This window comes from Daldinia childiae (genome assembly GCF_008694065.1).
Source record: "Daldinia childiae strain JS-1345 chromosome Unknown Scaffold4, whole genome shotgun sequence".
Taxonomy (NCBI): Eukaryota; Fungi; Ascomycota; class Sordariomycetes; order Xylariales; family Hypoxylaceae; genus Daldinia; species Daldinia childiae.
The window spans coordinates 3,143,970-3,164,181 of record NW_022984645.1 but is presented as its reverse complement, the minus strand read 5'-3'; the positions used below and the strand labels follow the sequence as shown (position 1 = coordinate 3,164,181).

At 44.8% G+C, this 20,212-nt stretch overlaps 6 protein-coding genes across 7 annotated transcripts; 5 read left to right on the top strand and 1 right to left on the bottom strand.

The window, feature by feature from the left end:
- Window positions 1-1,940: 1,940 nt before the first annotated feature.
- On the top strand, window positions 1,941-3,553 carry GL218_05153 (uncharacterized protein; the record flags this gene model as incomplete). The annotated part of the gene is made up of 3 exons (XM_033581798.1): window positions 1,941-1,990; window positions 2,053-2,733; window positions 2,782-3,553. 3 exons carry the CDS (start codon window positions 1,941-1,943, stop codon window positions 3,551-3,553), a joined length of 1,503 nt encoding a protein of 500 aa, XP_033435167.1.
- Window positions 3,554-4,602: 1,049 nt separating this feature from the next.
- GL218_05152 (Aminopeptidase Y) lies at window positions 4,603-6,252 on the top strand (the record flags this gene model as incomplete). The annotated part of the gene is made up of 3 exons (XM_033581797.1): window positions 4,603-4,864; window positions 4,922-6,063; window positions 6,127-6,252. 3 exons carry the CDS (start codon window positions 4,603-4,605, stop codon window positions 6,250-6,252), a joined length of 1,530 nt encoding a protein of 509 aa, XP_033435168.1.
- Window positions 6,253-7,177: 925 nt separating this feature from the next.
- On the top strand, window positions 7,178-8,203 carry GL218_05151 (uncharacterized protein; the record flags this gene model as incomplete). Its single annotated transcript, XM_033581796.1, has 5 exons — window positions 7,178-7,486; window positions 7,633-7,754; window positions 7,807-7,891; window positions 7,950-8,087; window positions 8,144-8,203. The coding sequence occupies 5 exons, from the start codon at window positions 7,178-7,180 to the stop codon at window positions 8,201-8,203; spliced, it is 714 nt and encodes a 237-aa protein (XP_033435166.1).
- Window positions 8,204-10,260: 2,057 nt separating this feature from the next.
- Window positions 10,261-11,620, top strand: GL218_05150 (uncharacterized protein; the record flags this gene model as incomplete). The annotated part of the gene is made up of 2 exons (XM_033581795.1): window positions 10,261-10,926; window positions 10,997-11,620. The coding sequence occupies 2 exons, from the start codon at window positions 10,261-10,263 to the stop codon at window positions 11,618-11,620; spliced, it is 1,290 nt and encodes a 429-aa protein (XP_033435772.1).
- An 870-nt stretch (window positions 11,621-12,490) lies between these two features.
- Window positions 12,491-13,108, top strand: GL218_05149 (uncharacterized protein; the record flags this gene model as incomplete). Its single annotated transcript, XM_033581794.1, has 1 exon — window positions 12,491-13,108. One exon carries the CDS (start codon window positions 12,491-12,493, stop codon window positions 13,106-13,108), a length of 618 nt encoding a protein of 205 aa, XP_033435309.1.
- Window positions 13,109-13,283: 175 nt separating this feature from the next.
- Window positions 13,284-14,654, bottom strand: GL218_05148 (NAD-dependent protein deacetylase SRT1; the record flags this gene model as incomplete). 2 transcript variants are annotated; one of them, XM_033581792.1, is made up of 4 exons in its annotated part: window positions 13,284-14,047; window positions 14,130-14,172; window positions 14,243-14,442; window positions 14,507-14,654. In XM_033581792.1, the coding sequence occupies 4 exons, from the start codon at window positions 14,652-14,654 to the stop codon at window positions 13,284-13,286; spliced, it is 1,155 nt and encodes a 384-aa protein (XP_033435308.1). The 2 variants fall into 2 exon arrangements, with proteins under 2 accessions (XP_033435308.1, XP_033435307.1); XM_033581793.1 differs by lacking the exon at window positions 14,507-14,654 and having other exon boundaries at window positions 14,130-14,167; window positions 14,243-14,274.
- Between the last annotated feature and the right edge of the window lie 5,558 nt (window positions 14,655-20,212).

Sequence of the window (20,212 nt, the reverse complement as noted above, 5' to 3'; positions counted from 1 at the left end):
AAAAGAGCGTGGGAGCTTCCGAGATATATACAAATATTTGTTCTTTACAGAACGAAGGCGCTGTTTAAGTTTGAAGTACACATGTCTCGCACAGTCATAGCCTTAGCTAGCAAGTTCTTAGTAGAAGTTTCGTTACATCACTTCGTTAGATCATAGTGCGGGGACTACTTCCTCGTTTTACTTCTACATAGGACATTACTTTCTAGGAAACTCCTTAAAAAGGCTAATTTCCTTTTGGTGGCAGGGTGGCTGCAGTCAAACTAATTCTAAATGAAGATAATTCAATTATATCTGTATGCTGGAGCTCTTACCACTATAGTTGCACTATAGTTTCTTGATTACATATCTAAGGTGACTCCCGTCCACATCTTCCCGGTAGTAGCATGACTCAAATATAACATACATACTAGGGATTCAAAGTTTTTTAATCGCAGTATCTCATGGTTATCTCCTCTAAAAGCTATGCAGCGACTAGTCTCAGATATACCACAACTTCAATATATAATGATATTCAGTACTTATAAATCTCCTAGGTAAACAAATCTAAAATTCAGAAGCCATCATATCCAGAAAACTACCCAAAAATAAATGAAAACGGGTACTTATGGAGTATCTGTCTCTAGTCTGGCCAGTTCTCGAAAGCCCCATACTTTTAGAAATTTCATTGTGAGTGCTAACATATAGTCGTTGGCTTTGTCCCTGGATCCTTTGCAACTAATACCAATAAGCTTTATACTACTCCTAACAAAGGAAGCACTATTGAAGGACTAGACAATGGTCTCTCATACACAATGTCCTTACTCAATATAGGTACTTGGGGTGGGGGCTGCTGGAATATGATTTATTCAACCTCAATCTTTTAGCAACATCAACTTTTCGCAGGGTAAACCTACTATCTAACACGTAGACCATATCTGCTTCTGGTACTGTAGGAGAAATCAGTATTGGTTAGATAGTATAAACTTTTTGGCTTGTCACTCAGTAAAGAATATGTTTCACCTTGATTCTCCCACTTAGTGACGCATAAATCAAGATGTTCATTGGTAGATAGAATTCTCTGGGTAAATTCCGTCAATATTTAAACATTTTACGGGTTCGCAATAACGATGGTATGATTCCTTTCATCGAATATGTAGATAAGACATGATAATGCATCAAAATAATCGAATTATTCCATGAGGTGTAATGGCGGCTATAAGATGCTTAAGAATATTTCCGGGCTTCATGTCTCCGAATGTAAGAAATATGGAGTCTACTGGAGTGAACAATAAACCAATGGGAGCGGTTCCGAAACCGAATGAAATGAAAAAGCTGATACCATGTGTTTGATTTTCTGGCTGTGAAATACACGTGTTACAGCCCTACGCAACTAGGATATACCGTGATAGTAGCACGACTATGTAGGAACCCTAATGCGTAGTTGGTGTTTAGCATAAATTAAACCCCTTGTTCTAGCTTATTCGATGTTAGCGATCCGTTTAAAACTCGTATGTTATGGATTCGGGTTTAGGCACTAGGTTAAGCCGAGGGAGCTGGTGGTGATGCCATAAGATATATATTTGAAAGAATCTATTAAAAAGGTGTCGTAGTATGAGTGAAGTGTTGTTTTTATTAGAAAACTTGGAAGTTAAACGTATTCCACAAATATATTAGGATGGACAAGGATCTTTATCAACCACCTAACCTCTTAAGGAGTTCAGTTAAACTTGCCTCTCATTGGCTTGCTCGGACTCGAGCCTTGTTGACCCGCTGGACTGTACCTAGCGCGATCCATCTGGCAGGGATACTCCGCGTTTTGAGATATCAATCACAAACTTCCATTCGGTCGGTATCCACGGTACTGGTGTCATACAAAGAAGACCGACTCGCATTTGGTGGGTTCGCTTAGGCTGGAAATCTAACAAAATACCGGACGCGCATATTTCGACTTATTCATAGAAATGCCTCGGAAAGGGAGTCGTAAAGTCAGGACGGGCTGTCTCACCTGCAAGTAGGTTCTGCTTTGAGTAATCACCAACCAATTACCCAGCAGCCCTGATTAACATATGATAGAGCACGCAAAGTGAAGTGTGACGAAGGCAAGCCACACTGTAACCGTTGTATTACCACCGGGCGCGCGTGTAGCGGTTATGCCACTAAACCGAGCTCGGGACTGCTCTGGAACCGCCCGCGTCAGCTATTTCAGAGTATAGACAGCGCCAGTGAAGGGAGAGCCCTGCATTTCTTCTGCGAGAAGACGGCCCAGTTTTTATCAGGGGCTACTGACCCGTACTTCTGGACCCATTTAGTTATGCAGTTCAGCAATTTTGAACCAGCTGTTAGACATTCTGTCATAGCTATAAGTTCGTTATATGAACAGTTCCAAGCTGAGGGCGAAAAATCGCACTCAGGGGTTCAGCTAAGGGATAATAGCCTTGCGCTACAACATTATAACGCTGCTATTCGCGAACTAAAGACGACGGATAACCATCCTCTAGTACTATTAGTCTGCATTCTTTTCATATGCATCGAATTTTTACAGTCTAACAAAGAGGCAGCCATACAACACTGCAAACATGGCATTGCTCTACTCGAGGATGCTAATTACTCCTGGGCAAGAGAACACTTATTACCAGTGTTTAGGCGACTAAGTTCTTTTCCTTTCTTCTTCGGGACGGGGTCTATCGATTTTCCCGACCTTGTCTCCGTAAATAGCCCTCTTCCAACATCCTTCGACGATTATATCGATGCAGCGTCGGCAATGGATTATTTACAAAGTCGGACGTTACATGTTACACGAAGGGCAGATTCGTACCGGTTCGGGGACTTACGATATAAGACGGTGTCGTCCGACCTACTGGAAGAACAGAAGGTAGTTGAAAATCTCCTAGACGAATGGCAAGTTTTATTCAAAGGCCTGGATACTAGGTCAATGTTACCGACTACACCCACAACAGAATGGTACAATTTAGGAATAGAGTTCATCAAAGCAATGTCCCGTGCGATCTTACTAGTACGCTACGAGCTCAGTCGAATCACGCTAGCCATAGCCTTCGAGGCCAACGAGATGTGTTACGATCAATATCTGAGCGGTTTTCAGCGAGCACTCGATTCATGCCTACTCGTTGACTCCGTGCTTCCCGATGGATCTCGAATGCCAACTACAAAACGCGAACCGCAGTTTATCTTTGAGACAGGCTTCATGGTGTGGCTTCACCTTATCGCAACGAAATGCCGAGTCTTGAGCATACGATTAGAAGCTTTACGCTTAATAAGAGTGCTCGGAGTTCCACGAGAAAACCTATGGGAGTTAGACCAAGTGTATGCGTTGGCGCGCCGGGTTATCGAGATTGAGCATGGCGTGGTACTAAACGACGAAGGGCAACCTGCTACTCCGGTTCAATGCCCAGGCTTGCCACCAGATGAGAAGAGGGTACGGTTTACCATAATGGAGCCGAAGTCGTCTACATATATTGATTTAAATGGAAAGGAGATATGTGGATGGACAGTAGGCTTTGTTATGCGGGACGAACGGGATGCGATCGTCACTCGGAACGAATTTATCCCTGCCTGACGCCCAGTATAAGCAAACCATCCCTTCTCTTAAGCAAGGATGACACCTTGCACGAATATGTAACGAAGAGTCTGATTTCCCAAAGATACCCTAGTTTTAGCTTAGCCAAATATTTCGGCAGTACCGGTTGTATTAATAGAGAATATAGGTTACCTCAGTTAACGTAATCGTTGAGGCCGCGCATACATAAGTCACCTTTCGTAGTTTACCCTCCGCCTTTCTATAAAACGACCTAAAACACGGTAAGCGAGAGAGCTTGGGTCTTAAAAAATTATTAATCAAAACACCAAGCTTATAGGCTCGGTCTTTGTTGCTTCCCATGAATATACACGGACTTTGCATTGACATAGATAGTGTGTAATTCTCAGGTTATAGCTCTGCCTCTTCGCTCACACTATGAATCACTAACCTAGCCCTTTGGCCATTGCTTCGATTACATCCACAATATAAATAGGTACCCATCCCAAGTCCACCCGTTCCATACCCCTACATATCCAAACCGCATCCTACCTTAACTTTTCAATAATGTCGACCACATTTATGGTTACATATTTGTCGGAATAGTATTATCTTGGGTATATTTCCTTGTCCACCTACCTACGCACCGAATTTATCATCTTATCAGTAAGGTAGGTACATATGTTAACGAGCAGAACGACAAACCAAGTCGTTCAAGATAAGTTCCCTAGAAATTATCCGCTCTCCCATCATTCCACCTTACTTTTCAACTTGTTTTAAATATAGCTTCTACTTATATCGTGAGTTAAAAATACATGTAAGAGCAATTTATCTTCTTTAAACGGATAACCTTGATAGATGCATTACAACCTCCTTTCACACAGTGTTGTGTTATCAATCTCATCTAATAAGCGCCACGAAAGACGCCACAATGCTTCGCCACAGAGCTCACCGTCTCTCCTTAATCTAACGCGAATAAGTATGGCGTTATCTCCCCAGTGACGGAACAAAACAAACCATTCTCCTATCTTCCTCTATTCTTACCTATCCTTCTTCTCATCCATCGAAATAGGTTAGAAGCTGTGAACACTATGGCACTAACACGTCGATGGCCTCGTACGCTTTTATTTGCGGTGCTGGGCACTGCTACCGCATCTGAATTTCAAATTCCTTTGGTATCGCAAAAACCATTGGAAGCAGGAAACGCGCTTATCAAACCGTTGATCAACACTGAAGATCTGCAGGCCAGCATCAAGATTGAGAACCTCGTTGAGCGTGCCAAGAGTCTATATGGTCTTGCAGAGCTCTCAGAACCAGAGTATGGACATCCAACTCGAGTCATCGGAAGTGAGGGTATGTATTGATATAAATTCACACACATACATATAACGCGTCTGACTCATATTATAGGTCATACCGCTACCTTGGAATATATATATTCTGCCTTAGGGAAGCTTGATGGCTACTACACCCTTTCGAAGCAGCCATTTCCGGCTGTTATGGGCAATGTCTACGAATCCCGTCTAGTTATTGGCCATGATGTTCCCAAGTCTGCTTTTCCGATGTCGCTGACTCCTCCAACGACTAACAAACAGCCTGTTCATGGCGACCTTATCTTTGTAGCAAACGAAGGATGCGATGCATCTGACTATCCATCTAACGTAACTGGCAATATTGCTTTTATCCTCCGTGGCAAATGCTCCTTTGGTGCCAAATCAGAGCTCGCCGGCAAGGCGGGTGCAGTGGCAGCGATCGTGTATAACTACGCTTCTGAGCCGCTTTCGGGTACACTAGAGAGTCCCACTCCCGACCATGTTGCTACATTTGGCTTGTCAGGCGAGGATGCTAGTCCCATACTGGAGAAGTTGAAGAAGGGCGAAGTCATCGACTCTATCGCATACATCGACTCGGAGGTTAAGAAGATTGAAACGACAAACATCATTGCTCAGACTGTCGAAGGGGACCCAAACAACTGTGTCATGCTTGGAGGCCATAGCGATAGCGTGGCAGAGGGTCCGGGAATTAATGATGACGGCTCGGGTAGCCTTACTCTCCTCGAAGTTGCTACACAGTTGACCAATTTTAGCGTTAACAATTGCGTGCGTTTCGCTTGGTGGGCTGGAGAAGAGGAGGGTCTTCTTGGCTCGGACTACTACGTCGAGGTCTTACCGAAGGAAGAAAACTTAAAGATCCGCCTTTTTATGGACTACGACATGATGGGCAGTCCAAACTTTGCCTATCAAGTCTATAATGCGACAAATGCTGCAAACCCTGAAGGCTCGGAGCAGCTAAGAAATTTATACGTTGATTGGTACGAGGCGCAAGGACTTAACCACACCTTTATTCCCTTCGATGGACGTAGTGACTACGATGCTTTTATCCGTAACGGTATCCCTGGAGGAGGTATTGCAACGGGAGCCGAGGGTCATAAGACAAAGGAGGAGGAAATCATGTTCGGCGGTAAAGCAGGTGATTGGTATGATCCTTGCTACCATCAGTTATGTGACGATATTGGCAACGTTAATTCAACCGCTTGGCTTGCCAACACGAAGGTCAGTCTCCTTCCCCTCTTCAGTCGCGCTATCTAAGTACTATATTGCTAACCATCCTTACAGCTCGTTGCTCACTCCGTTGCCACCTTTGCTGCCTCATTTAAGGGCTTCCCCGAGCGGTCGAATACTACCGTATTGGAAGCCAATGAACAGCGTGCCCAATACCATGGGCATCGACTTGTTCTATAAGTATAGTTTGACTATAGATAGAATCTCTGCCATTTAATCTCTATAATTAGGTACTTAATCATAAATTGTCTAGTGGTTGGAGCCCCCCTAGCGCGTTTGAATGTCGAATCGCGTTTATGTTCCCTTGGCTGATACGGCACTTACTACGGATACGAGCCAAAAGTGATGAACTTCTGTTGGCATAGTGCGAAGTTACCCTGATAATGGTAGACGTCGCCCGCCTAAAATGGGAACATGGAAGCATTGCACAGATCAGACTGAGGGTGCTACAATATTGTACACGTAAATAACTTCGTAATATATGTACACTGATCTGTGCGTCTAACAAGTTTCATTTCTATATATATTAAGCACAGGTAGGTTTGACTTTCCACCGAGATATATTAGATAGATTAAACCCATGTCAAGGTGGAATTCGAGACCATCCAATAGCACAAAATTCGCCATCTGATATAACTGACCGATTGAGTTAACAGAGATTCCCAGGCTTCAAGGCGTGATATTACTAGTAACTCAAAATACCAACGTATCACAGAAACCGCAATTCGTACGGCCTGTAAACGTGGTGCCAATTCTCTCTCTCTTATACTTCGGCGTGGAATATAGGAACAACACCGTCGTCTCACGGCGTAACTCTTACACAGGTCACCTCCCGTCAAAATCAGCAGTCCCAACAATGACGCCCGGTTTCAAAGATGAATTTGATCGAGTCACTATGAATCACTGAAACTCATGTCAAGTAACCCCTCTTACCAAGATGCCTCTAAATTGCTTCTGAAAGCGAGTAGATTACCCATGACGCTCTTTTGGAGACCAACACATATATAAACCTGTTAGGACCCTCATAGCTTTTGTTCTTACTTCCTTTTTGATCTCTATGTCCCCATGGCAAATCTTAAGAAATATTTATGTTCCTCTAAATGAAATGAGGATGCGTTCTACTCTCTCTATCACGGCCATTAAGGCACCAACCATCTTAGTGCTTCTCGGGGTCTGCCGAGTAGCTCTGGGAACTATCACGACGGTCATTTTACCTAGGGAGACACAACCCTCGGAAGCTATTGCTTCGGTTGGCCAGGCAGGCGACTTCGTATTTACCGTGGTTAATTCTCACACGGCGGCTGTTTCTACACTGCACCAAGAAGGCGCCGGCAGCCCGACAGCAACTAAAGGATATAACCAGGCGAACACTATCGCTCCAGGAGAGACTATTACGTTTGCCGTCCCAACGGGGGTAAGTTTAAACCCAGCACAGACATACCCTATCCTCTACTTCGTTTAGATTTGAGTGTATTTCGAGACCGTCGTCTCCGAAAAGTCACAACAAATAATAGAGCCCACCTACCTTTTATTGCAAAAATCCTAATGTTAAATACCTAGTGGTTTGGGCGAATGGCTATGTATGAAAATGATTTTGGTGTCATAGACCGAGCCACATTGTTGGAAGGGTCCTTTTTCATGAATTCTGGTCATGCAATTATGGCGATGGATGTCAGCTATGTGTAAGAGTTATTACTTGAAACTTTGATATTAGTTCTGCTAACCGTAGTTTAGTGACGCTTTCACTGTCCCGATGGTCTGCGAATGCGATGATAAAGTACAATTCGGCTGCAATCTTAACTTGCAAGAGATATGCCCGGTTCGTCAATTTCGAGGCAATACTATCAATTTTCTTAGTGGCTAATTCATGACCACAGAAAAACCTGCAGCTGAATGGGAAGACATGTGCGAATCCATATAGAGATGATCCTGAGCATCCACCTGGTCCCGAGAACATTTTTCAGGATTGTCGAGGCATGGCCTACACATATCCTACAGATGACAATGCTACCAAGGTAGATCTCCCTGGGTGTAGTCGTAGCACTACTTGCTGCATAGGGACCGCCTGTAGGCCTCACCCTGGGCAGGTAAAGTGTCCTACGAAGGATGGCTATGCACAAGAATGCGCTAAAGCTCCTTGATGGAATTCGGGCTTGTGGACGCTAATATATCACGATCACTGAGGCTTATTTGTGTACTCACATATTGATAGCATACTTGAAGGTGGCGTAGTATGAGAATACCCGAAGCATGACGCAGTATAAGAGAAGCATATTAATAATATATTATCTACTTGGAGCAACATCTCGTAACTCGCCTATTGAATGTACAGGTGTAAGTATACTCTCAGGTCGTCTCGGATGCTTCAGTGTGTAACAGCAATCCACGCAGCTCCATATCAGTATTATAACTCTTAGGATGCTAGTTCGGTTAGCATGACTATAACAAATATATCAGACTTTGGTCGAAACTCACCATATGGCGATCGTAACTGTAAAAGATAGGGAATCAGTGCCTTCCCAGGGGTATGGCGCGTCGGCGGCCGTCTCATGGATATTGCCCAAAATAATCAAGAAGATTGAAGGGATCGCCAAGCAAAGGACCAACAAATCTTCGCAGATTAAACAAGACGGGGAAACACGGGGTATGGTGCGGGTCGAGTCAAGTAACCCGGTCCTATATAGACAACTCAGTAATGACTTCTCCGAGTAGGGATATATGAATTTCGGATATATCTCAAGAGTCCGATATAAAACGAAAGTTAGGATAAGTGGATTTGAGAGGTTTCTTACAGCTCAGAGCCGTCGACTAAGAGTGCAATCACAGCCTAAGGTTTGGATTCAGCGTCGATATTCACATTCTACGTGGTATTTGATGCCTTACCACCGAGACCGAAAGTCCCAGCGTCTTTCCCCAGTTCACGCTTTCGTAGATAAGGTTGGCCAGTAATACCACAGAAGCACCTAAGCCAAGAATTCGCGCGATCGCGCCCGCAACGGCCGCCGCTCTTGGCGCTCGGGGCCTTGTCATGTCTCTTGAGGGCGAACGAGAAAGACGAACGACAAGAAAATTGAAGAGCAAGAAAGACAGAGTAAGATGTTTTTTGTAGTGTTACATATCCCGTAAACTAAAAGAACCCCCCTAGCAAGAGCTCATTAAGGGTTCTGTACGGGAGCTGGGATTCGGGATCGTTGCATATTACCCGTCCATTCGGATGCAGAGGTCGCCTTGGCGGCTAGCCATCAGCACAGCGGGATGGTTCAGGCTTAACTGCTATAGTAAGGGCATTCGCGGCCTTCTTCGGGAAGGATTTCCCATGCTGTTCAAAAAAAAAATAGACTATCCGTTGTTAAATAAAATTTAACTATATTATTTTCTTAAGTATATGGATATATATAACAGGCACTTATCTTAAAATACTATGAACGTCTACACCACAACACCAGTATCATGAGGAACTAATCGGTACCTGATTAAATAATAAACACTGTACGAAGATACTAACCTGGGAGAGGTGATTTAACTGAAACCGAAGAGGTATAGAAGAACTATCTCCGAGCAATGAGAAGTCTACTCCGTATTGCCCCGAGTAACATCATAACTTACATGATGGCAACCCTAGGGATCAGCGATAACTTTACGGGAAGAAATTGTTCAAAGAAATATGAATAACAAAATAAAGATATAACTGTTAGTTGATAGAATCAAGTATTCAAGTATCTTGTCTGTCTTTAAGAATGCTTCATATTTTACATATGACGGTATGATAGATTCATAGCTTGTAATTAAACGGGTATGCTGTTAACCAACTTCGTTCAGCTACTTCATGTTAGGTACCTGCAGTTGGAAGCGGGGAAGGTCCTAACAACGGTATCCACGTGTGGGGACCTATGCCCGCAGGTAGGCAGGCACTAGCTACCGGGTACAGACATGCACCTAACAATGATATCAGCGACAAATTATTAGAGATATTAATCAATAAACTTGCACCTATTTTCATTTTATGCCGTAGCCTTACAATATCAAACTTCACGGCTACCTACCTCTTACATACCATACATTTAGTATACCAAGCTCTAATTAATCTAGATTTTATCACATTCACTCTTTCGGTGTCATTAATCGGAGCATGGCATAGCATAGTATCCATTAAAGCCTTCCGCAGCCATCGCAGGTAGCTCACTCAAGATGGCATCTTCGCCAGACCAAACGCCCTCCGATGATGCGACAAACAGCGATACGATAGCGACAGCGCCTCAGATTGTCGACAGCTATGAGCGCACAAGTCACCACTCCTTCTCTGATCCTCCACCGAATACCCGCCGATGTTTCATCTGCCTCGTTGATGAGCCCGAGGCTACACTCCCCACCGATTGGTCGACGCCGTGCACATGCACACTAGAAGGACATCATGAATGTTTAATGGCTTGGATTACAGACCTGGAATCTCAGTCCAAGGATATCAAGTGTCCCATCTGCAAAGCCCCCATTATAGTTACTGAGCGATGGGACCTTGCCACATATCTGGATAATTACCTGATTACTACATACTCAAAGTGGTCTCCGCAGATTTTGTTCGGATTTCTTGCTTCCGGTGCGCTGGTGAGCAGTTCCATTTATGGGATCAAAGCTCTCGATTTATTCGCGGGCCCTGAAGCCACGATGGACTTCCTGTTTGGCACTGAGGACCCCGTTTTATTTGGTCTCATACGTCTCCCTGTTCGCGTAACAGATAGGAGTCGCATGCCCCCTATTAACTTAATAAACTTTGCAATATTACCATTCATCGCCCCGGGACTGGTACTCAACCGACTAAGTTTACAAAGTGTTAGTTTGTTTCCAACTTCAGTACTGGTAAGCAGCTTTCACGTGTTACCATGTATAGGTCTAGTTGCTAACATGATTTCGCTTGCGAAACTAATAGTATGCGACATTCGTAGCAGTCATTGATCATGCGGACGAGTATTTCACGTGGCCTCCATCCCCGCAACGAGCCTTAGCCATCTACCCAGCCCTCAGGACCTCGTACTTTCAACTCCACCGCACACTCTCCAAAACCCTCGAGAAAAGATGGAAAGCACAAGCAAGGAAGCTGATGGTCAGTGGGGCAGGCCAGCAGGCGGCCGCAATACCTATGAGCGAGGAGCCAGTGATTAATGGTGATAATCTCCTCGACTTTGAATTAGATATGATGATGGCCGGTGCTGATGAAGAGGAGGCAGTCGGCCATAGGCATGACAATCATCGAAACGCGGTGACACGGGGCAGACCGCTCGAGAACTTCTTAGCCGGGTCGTTACTTTTCCCAGGCGTATGTTACGGAATGGGCGAGATATTAAGATTTGTGCTTCCGTCGCGATTCGTTACACGACCGTCATCCAACCTTTGCACAGGTCTGCTTCAAGAGCGGTGGGGACGAAGCCTTGTCGGTGGGTGCTTATTTGTCGTGCTGAAGGACGTATTCTTCCTCTGGGTTAAGTACAGGAAGATAATGAATTGGCCATCGAGAAAAATCAAGAACGCGGAGAATCGAAACCGACGTCGTTAGTGGATAGACATAATAGCGATGCCTATTAGGGAAATAAGCCGGCGTTTTTATGGAGGGTTTAAGTTATGTTATAAGTTACGGTATTCGGTATTCGGTTATTGAGGCATATGCGTATGCGTAAGTTACAGAGATGTAAGCTCTGCTCATGATGCAGACTACGTAATTTTTGTGTACGATATCAGGTAATCGCCCATTATGGCCGGGAGACGTATGAGTTACGGTCTACTCAAACTACCCATAGTATGACTCCTAATTTCATTATAAGAATCTTTGCTTACCTTTACTTACATCAGGTACCCAGCAAACGTAGGTTCATCCGCGAGGGCCAAAGTAAGGCTAGTTTAATACGACGTCGGTTAGAGTAACGATACTTAAAACCCTGGTAATAATTTGGCTAGGTATCTGCAAGACGACATTTCTATTTGTCTCTCTAGGAGATTAGTAAGTTACACTTTATTGTGATGAAAAACCGCGGTATCTATAGCATCAAATGCAGTTTTATTAATTGATACAATTACCGATTATCAAGCATCTTAAATAACAACGTGTTCTCAGAGTATATCCATGCTCGGTAAGGGCTATGTTAGTATCATGCGGCACAGAAGGAATAGCTCCATTATAGGACAGGTAAACCGCATTTACTAGCACCTAACATCTGACAGAATCTAGCTATGTTGGCCCGTTGGCGGATGGCTTATTTTTTATAAGTTCCCAGCTCGGTCACCCGTCTATTTTCTTAAACGGTAGTAACAGATCAACTACCACCACGGGCCTGATAACTTACTTCACAACATAAAATATCAGTTTATCTGCTCTGATATCTAGCCTCTCAACAATTCCCCAGTGAGGTGGGAGGATTGAAAGGTGAATATGTCTTCATCAAGACGAACCCGCAGGACGGACCAAGACACCTTCACGCGCACGGGTTCAGAAGCCGTGACTTACGACCTCTCGGTGCGCGACCAGGCCACGATCCGGGTCCCGGTTGGCTCCGCGTGGACATCCGGACCCCACTGGCATGACTCGCACACAGAGTTCCTGCAGGTACTAGCTGGCTGCGCGCGCGTCACGCTGTCCGGTCGGACATTCTGCGTCGGTCCTGCCGACGGCGTGGTCACGGTGCCACGGGGCGCGGTGCATGAGTGGCGTCGCGCTGACCGGGTAGAGGATGGATTAGGTGCAGCCGAGCAAGATTCAGGGGCAGACATGAGGGAGTTGGTCGTGAGAGAATGGACGGAGCCGAAGGACGGCGCGAAGGAAATGTTCTTTCGCAATTTAAACGGGATTATCCTGGATGCTGCCGCGGGGAGCGACGCGCTCGTGACGCTGGAACTGTGGAATTTGTTCTGGAGAGCGGATAATTATCCGGTTACGCTGGGCGTGGGGTGGGTTGGTGGTGTGGCTACTAGGGCTGCGATGGGTGTTGCGGTTGTGATGGGGTGGGTGTTGGGGCGGAGGGGAGTGTATAAGGAGTATGGCTCGAAGTGATTCTATATTGTGGGTATAAGGACTGATGGGTATGGGTTTACTATCGTTGGGACACGAGGCGTTAAGCTTGTTTGAGGGTGTGAATCAAGATTTAATATTCTTTACCTGATAGTAATGTTATGTGCAATTTATCTTAAATCGATATCCCTCACGCTACCAAGTAAGGCCTAGCCTACTACCTCCCTCGTCGTGTAGGCTTCTTATCTTCATCGACGCTTTGACTCTCCTGCCTTTCCGTCTTCCATTCTCCGGTCTGTGGGTTATATTCAAGGAGATACATCATTTCCGTACCAGCTTCGCCCGTATACGAGTATATAATCTCTAGGTTCGGCTCGCCGTAGTTCCCCATAAACTCCAGCTCTAATTTCAGTTCCGTCCCTATATCTAAGTCGCTGCGAAAACTGATGGTGAAGGGCTCTATACAAGCTGCCCGTCTACAGTACTGGTCAAGCTTTATAGAGCGGAGGAAAGTCATGGGCGTTCCGTCGACGTCGACACCGCAGATCTTCAGCTGGTGCCGGCTCCCGCCTGTCGTCTCCATCTGCACAATTAGGCGGCGGCGGAGAATGAACTGTGGGATGGGAATGTCGAGTTTAGCCATAACCCGAGTCATCAGCTCGTCCGCCTTTGAGTAAATACGTTGGTCTACGAGCCCGTCCAGTGGCGTTTCTTGCAGATTGCAGATGACAAGTTTCGCAGCTTTCCTCGTACCAACTGTTTCCGGGATTCCACTCGCTGGGGGCACCGTGAGAGAAGAACCTAGGACGAGACACAGGTCTGTCTTCTTGGCGTGGTTGCGAGCAAGCCTTAGGGGCTCGGCGGGGAGATACTCGCCGAAGTTGACGATGCTGTCTAGTAGGTCCCCGCCGCAACGTACGCATTTCCGCCCCGTGCGGTGATCGTGGACTGTCTTTTCATACGAGGCGACAGCTCGGAAATCTATCAATTGTTAGGGGGGTGTCGCGATGGTATTATAGGGGAAATAAGGTACCGCGAATATATTCCTTCCCGCAATCCTTACAGTACTCGCGATTATTATTGCCGTGAAGCTCAGATATCCTATCCTAAACCAAGATTACTATAAACCACGCTTGTACTCATCTACCAACGCAGACATGTCATAGGTAGACTTACAGGTAAGATCCCACTCTTCCGGTGTAAAGCATCGCAGTTCTGGCTAACCAGATACTTCAATATCCCTCTATTCTGTAGCTCGACAAGAGCCATGTGCGTAGCAGTTGGTACAGCTTGGAGGGTGTTCACCGCGCTCGGCCGCTGTCTCCCCTGGGCCATGAGCGTCCAGACGCCTTCGGTGCCGCGGAAGTCGGGAATACCTAGTTAGTACCTACGTAAGATTTAGACCGGACGATGACCGCATAGTAAGGCGGTGGAACTAACCGGCTGAAGTAGAAATGCCGGCCCCGGTGAAAACGATGAAGTGCTTGCTCTTCTTGATCTGCTCCGCGAGAACCTCTGCCTTCCTATCGACTACATCGGGATCTTCTTGGCGCTCCTCCGCGGGAACTTCGGGTGCGCTATCAGCCATGGCTATATTCGATGGAATTCTAAGAATACGTGAAGTTTGAAAAATAATTCAAGTCACAGTTAGGAGTTTATTTTGTGTAAGTGAGAATGGTGTCCTTAAGTATTCAGCGTGTCACAGATACGGCACTTAATTATCTTCAAGGAATATGGTTGGCTAAGCAACCTTATAGCCTTCCCATAATAGTCTAAATTTACAATATGATTGGATATCAGATCAACCGTGTAGCTTGTTGTTGGTGCTTAAGGATATATAGGTAAACACCACGTGACAGCAATCCTAGGCAGATTCAGGCAGCAGCGCTTGGATGCAGTTGGTTTAGTTATTATTACCTGGAAAACCCCTCCAATATCAATCAGTCTTTTTCTACGCTAGAGAAATAAGTCTCGATAATTAGCTAGGTAAAGAAAGTAGGGTGCTATACTATTAATTGTTGACTGTGTATAATACTATTGACGATATCTTCCTATTACGTTTAATTGCTTTAATTGTTATAAACTACTCTATAGTTGAACTAGCTATTTTTTGTTGGTTTTATTGAGTTTGCTTATTAAATCTAGATAGCTATAATAAATCTTGTGGTGTTGGAGACTTCTAGTTTATATAGAGTAGGTAGTTACCCCGTACTGATGTTGAAAGTAAATATTCCTGCAACTTGGTTGGTCTTGCTCTTGTTTTACTACTAACTCGGTAATGAGGTCTTTTGACACTGATGTTCGGCCGTTTTGCGTGGTACTATTATTTGTATCCTTTCATATATTTTCTTTCCTTTATAGAATAGACAAGATGAAGCTTCCCCCTCCAGGAACTGCCAATGCAAAGGATACGAGTAAGGAGAGGGAACATAAGTTTGATAGAATTGAAAAAAGCTATGACCCTAACTATAACCGGCCCACTGATAGGATTGCGAACTCCCCTTTTAGATATCAGTTATCTAAGATCTCGTAGTTAGGGCATGGCTAAGGAATGTCGACCCCCTATAGAAGGCATTTGAATACCCGAATTCCTGTCTATCTGATTCTAAGTCTTCAGGCGAGAAGATAATACCGTCTGCCAGCTACTATGTTAGTCATCTCGATCATTTCGATCATCTGATATAGAATGATTTTTTTAATTTACCCCTTGTAACTTGTTATAGAAGATACAGTAGCGAGGCTAGGATAATATGCAGGAATTTAACTACGGAAACGTAAGTAATGCAAGGAATAGGCGCGTGACTTCAATGCAGTAAGGGTTCATGCGTGTAAGATGTGTAAATATATCACCTAAATTAAATAAGATGTTAATCTTATTCTGCAGATCTGGTGATGTCTGCTGATGAGTTACCTTATACAGGGTGGTAGTGGGTATGAATACTACCTATGGACTCGACTGTAATCGATAGCGGTGTGAAAGCTGCTGTTCTGCTTGATAGGTCTGTCGATTGCTGACCGAAACCGGTACCGAAGTTGAAGTCGTAGGCGCTCAGCCACAGCTTGTCATTACATAAGATGACAAGTCTCGTGCCAACATCTGTATGCCGGCGTTTATGTAGGCAGTAAGACGAGTGGTCAGCACGTTACTGATAAAGCATTGCTCAGCAGAGCCGCGAATCTTGAGTCAGCAGATTAGGTGAGATAGTATAACAGCTTTTTATAGTCTTTAAACCAGAAGAGTTATACTTTGTAGTTGAAGATGACGATGATCTTCAGTTAGCGTCGAGGCTGAGATCTTACCAGCCAATGTGACTATCAACTAGCGGACCAAACTCGGCTAGACGGCGGTAAATGTCAAGCTTTTGAGATGAGTTGTGATGGGAACCCGCAGTTATGATATATCATATTCTATCGTATCTAAGACCGGACATTACTACACCTACATATGCAGATAAAACTACCGAGATGATTGGATCGGGTAACCAGTGGGCTTTCTCTTAGTGGCATCTCCGAGGAGGGACGGGTATCGATGATCGATTGATATTCGTGATGAGACAATCGCGCGCGGATGGGACTAATGTGGATTCATGGTGAGATGTACCTTAAGTATTCATTAGACTGACGCATAATAATAGAATTATAGGTTACGTATAATACTCCTATGCCCACGTACTTCTATGGATGTGTAAGATAAGATGCTTAGGTATATGTATATAGTAATCACTTTATGATGTTGGTAGGTTAGGTTCTTATTCCCCATCGGAAGTAAGCTATGACCTATTATGTCATTGAGTTCCGCGTCGTATCTATTTTCAAATGGGAAATAAGGCAGGTAGGTAAAAGTTTGATACGGGAAGTACGAGGGTTTGATTGTCGGCTACAGCATATGTATACCTGTACTTGCCGTGTTGTTTGTAAGCCTTAAGGTCACCGCTATTGTTACTGTATTCGTACCACCTACTAAGGTTCACCTACATTTTTAGTAGGTACTTAGGTTAGGTACAACATAGTATCGGTACCGACGTAACCTCCTAAAATTCTACGGCAGCAAGCAGCTACCCCCCACATATCTCTCCCGAACCCCTGGCTCTTTCACCACTGGCAATTGGAGATCCGTCCGGTCGGGTCGCAAATCATTTTACAGTTTACACCTACGTACCTTAGGTAAGTACCAGTCAAGTTTATTCTTTTCCCATTTCTTTTTTTTCCACCAACAGTTTCTAGTACCAAATGCCGCAACTTAATCAATAATACATATATGACCCTTTTCCGGCGTCTTGGAAACACCAATCTATCTGTTTTCCGTTGTCTTACTCCCGACACGTGTTCTGGGAACATCGGCACAACCTTGCGAGAGCACACAACCCCTGCGAGACGTTTGTGGCCAACCTTTTACAAATACATTAACCTAACCGCTGTGAACAAAAGCGCGGCAAAATCACAACGGTCCAGTCGTGTTACGTTCGAGCTACATTCCCGAACAAGACTGTGGTGCTAATAAGACTTTCCAGTTTCCGATACATATGTAGTCTTTGACTCACTCATCCACTCACTTACTCACCGAGAAGACAAGTCAAGGAGTTGGGGGCCGTCTCGGTCAGTCCTTTCGCAGTACCTACCAGCATAGGTAGGCAATCAAAATTTCCACCAAAAATTCAATTGTCAGCATTGGACGTTGTCTTGATAGGAATACGAACACGGCCCGTGAACGTTCGCACATTAATCCCTGTCCTCTGCTCTACCCTGTCTCTTGCGCTTGTTAGCTGCAAATTTTTTTTTCTCTCTTCCTCTCTCTCTTCATAGTGACGAGAGTTCCGATTAAGTTGACGTGTCACCGCGCGACAAGTTCCTGCAACTGGCCATGTGGACTCATCAAACTGCTCTTTTTGTTTAACGGTAGTAGGAGGACCACAGAAGATATCTGTCCCACAAAGAACGCTGGCATCTTTCCAAGTGGACGATTCGGCCTTGGGATTAAGTCACGCGTCCCCTGTTCCCCTGCCCAGTGCCAATCCAAACTACTGACTTGACAAGCCGGCAGACTAACCAGTGGCGTCAAATGGCTCGCCTTAGCGCGATCCACGTTGCCCGTGTATGTTGGATTGCTGGGTCGAATGAAATGAAATAAAAAGACATCAGAATCAGCCCCAAACAATACTCTTGGCTCGCGAATAGGGCATTCCGCCTATATTTTGGGTCTAACTTACATAGTCGTAACTGCCCAGTTGCGTATCTCTGTTGAGTTGTTGAGTTTGCATCAAAGACCATCTTCCGTAACAGTTTGCTCTCAATTTATATGGTCTTTTTCTTATGAGATACATTTTCAGCTTGTACATGTGCATCGCACACCGCTGCGGCTACGGAAAAGGACGTTGTGTTGTGATACTTATGGCGGCTTGGCAACATAGATTTTTGAACCTTGGGATGGCATGGACTCCTTGTCCCATGCGGCTCAATGCTGGTCGATGCCGGTCGATTCTACATACATGTTTTCCCCCTTCCACCCCATGCTCTTATCTAGTGCCGCGATGACCGGTTATTTTAGCCGGGTGTCCCGAGACGAGCTTAGTGTCGCTTCTAGACTTTATTTCGCCTTGTTTTGGAACCCGCATGATATGAGTGTTGCAGACCTGGAAATTAGATGGTGCAGATCTCAGGGAACGAGTATCGGCGCTGGACCCCTTAGAAGCTTAATATGCTAGCATTTGTCTAGTCTTTATTTTGTTCCACATTAAGTCATGTGTCTCGCTTCGTCTAAACGTTCTTCCTTCGTTCTGCTGGTGCTTAAGTCGACGTCTACCGATACGCAAGGCATAACCGGGCGAAGAGTCGTAGACCTAGGCCTTTGTTGGTCTTACCCTGTCAGCCAACCTCCGACTCGGTTCTAACAGTCCTTTTCAATAACTTTGGTCCCATTATTTCCGGTTTAGGTCTGACCTCATCCACCGTTTATCCACGGTTCTTACAGTTTACAGTAAACTGCAGTTCAGGCGTGCGTCGTGCGTCACCCGTAGGGCTGAACCCGGCATTCTACTTACTCTTTCACGTGGCTACTACGCTTTACAAAGCCAAATATAACTCTTGTTGGTGGTATACAGGCCAGACGTTGGTCAAGGCTTAGATATCGCCGCAGATCGTCCTTCCTTGGTTAGACGGTTCATGCTGAACTCTTATGAACTACCGGACCAACAACAGGCTACCACTCGAGATTTAAGCCTCATCGACTTGCATACATAGGAGCACTACTGGTGTCACTAGAAGCGACTTGATTATTCGAGGGATTATGACCTGGCTAAGTAAGTTTCTATATTATGTCCAATGTTTGTGTGATTCTTCTTCCTATAACACCCTCCGGCATAAGAACTGTGACTAGACAAGATGTCTTGGCTGCAAAGGCGGCTTCCTCCTAATCCACGATCCACCTACCTCGCTACATGCATTAGGCATCGACCACTCCATCACAAAAAAAGATTCGAGTAATGACCTATGGTTATAATCCTATTCCTTTACGTCTATAATACTCCATTCAAAATATCCCCTCTCCCTCCCCTTCCTCCCGTCCCCCCGTCCCCCCCCGTTGTGGGTTTCTAACTTTAAAAGCTTGTATAAGGTAATCGTCATTCACATACATTAGGTACATAATTCGTATTGGAATGTACCTATATAGTACCATGCGTTTGCTTTTAGTATTGTGGTGTAATGGCGGAAAGCTCTTTTTTAAAGCTTGGGACCTGGCGATTAGTTACCTTAGCTAGGTAGTCATGTCACCTCCTACCTTCTGTCGACACATCACTTACATCACTTACTTACACGAGTATATGATGAAGGAAGCAGTAAGGAAAGAGCTAGCTACTTTCATGATTTCATGGAGGAAGAGCGATACTGGAGCCAGCACTAAACTACTTAGAAATGGCTTGGTCCTTCTACTTGGCTAGATATTACTTGGATGTTGTTGTTTCGTAGTAGATTCATCATCATCATCATCTGACGCCTCGTCATGTAACTTCCCAAGTTCTGTCTCTAACCTTTTTACTACCCACACTCGCCTTCAAATTCAAAACCGCCTCAGTTACAACTACACAGTCCCTATTACTCGGATAGTAGCAATCAATGCAACCTTTTCAATTCTGTTGAATTTGCTACTAA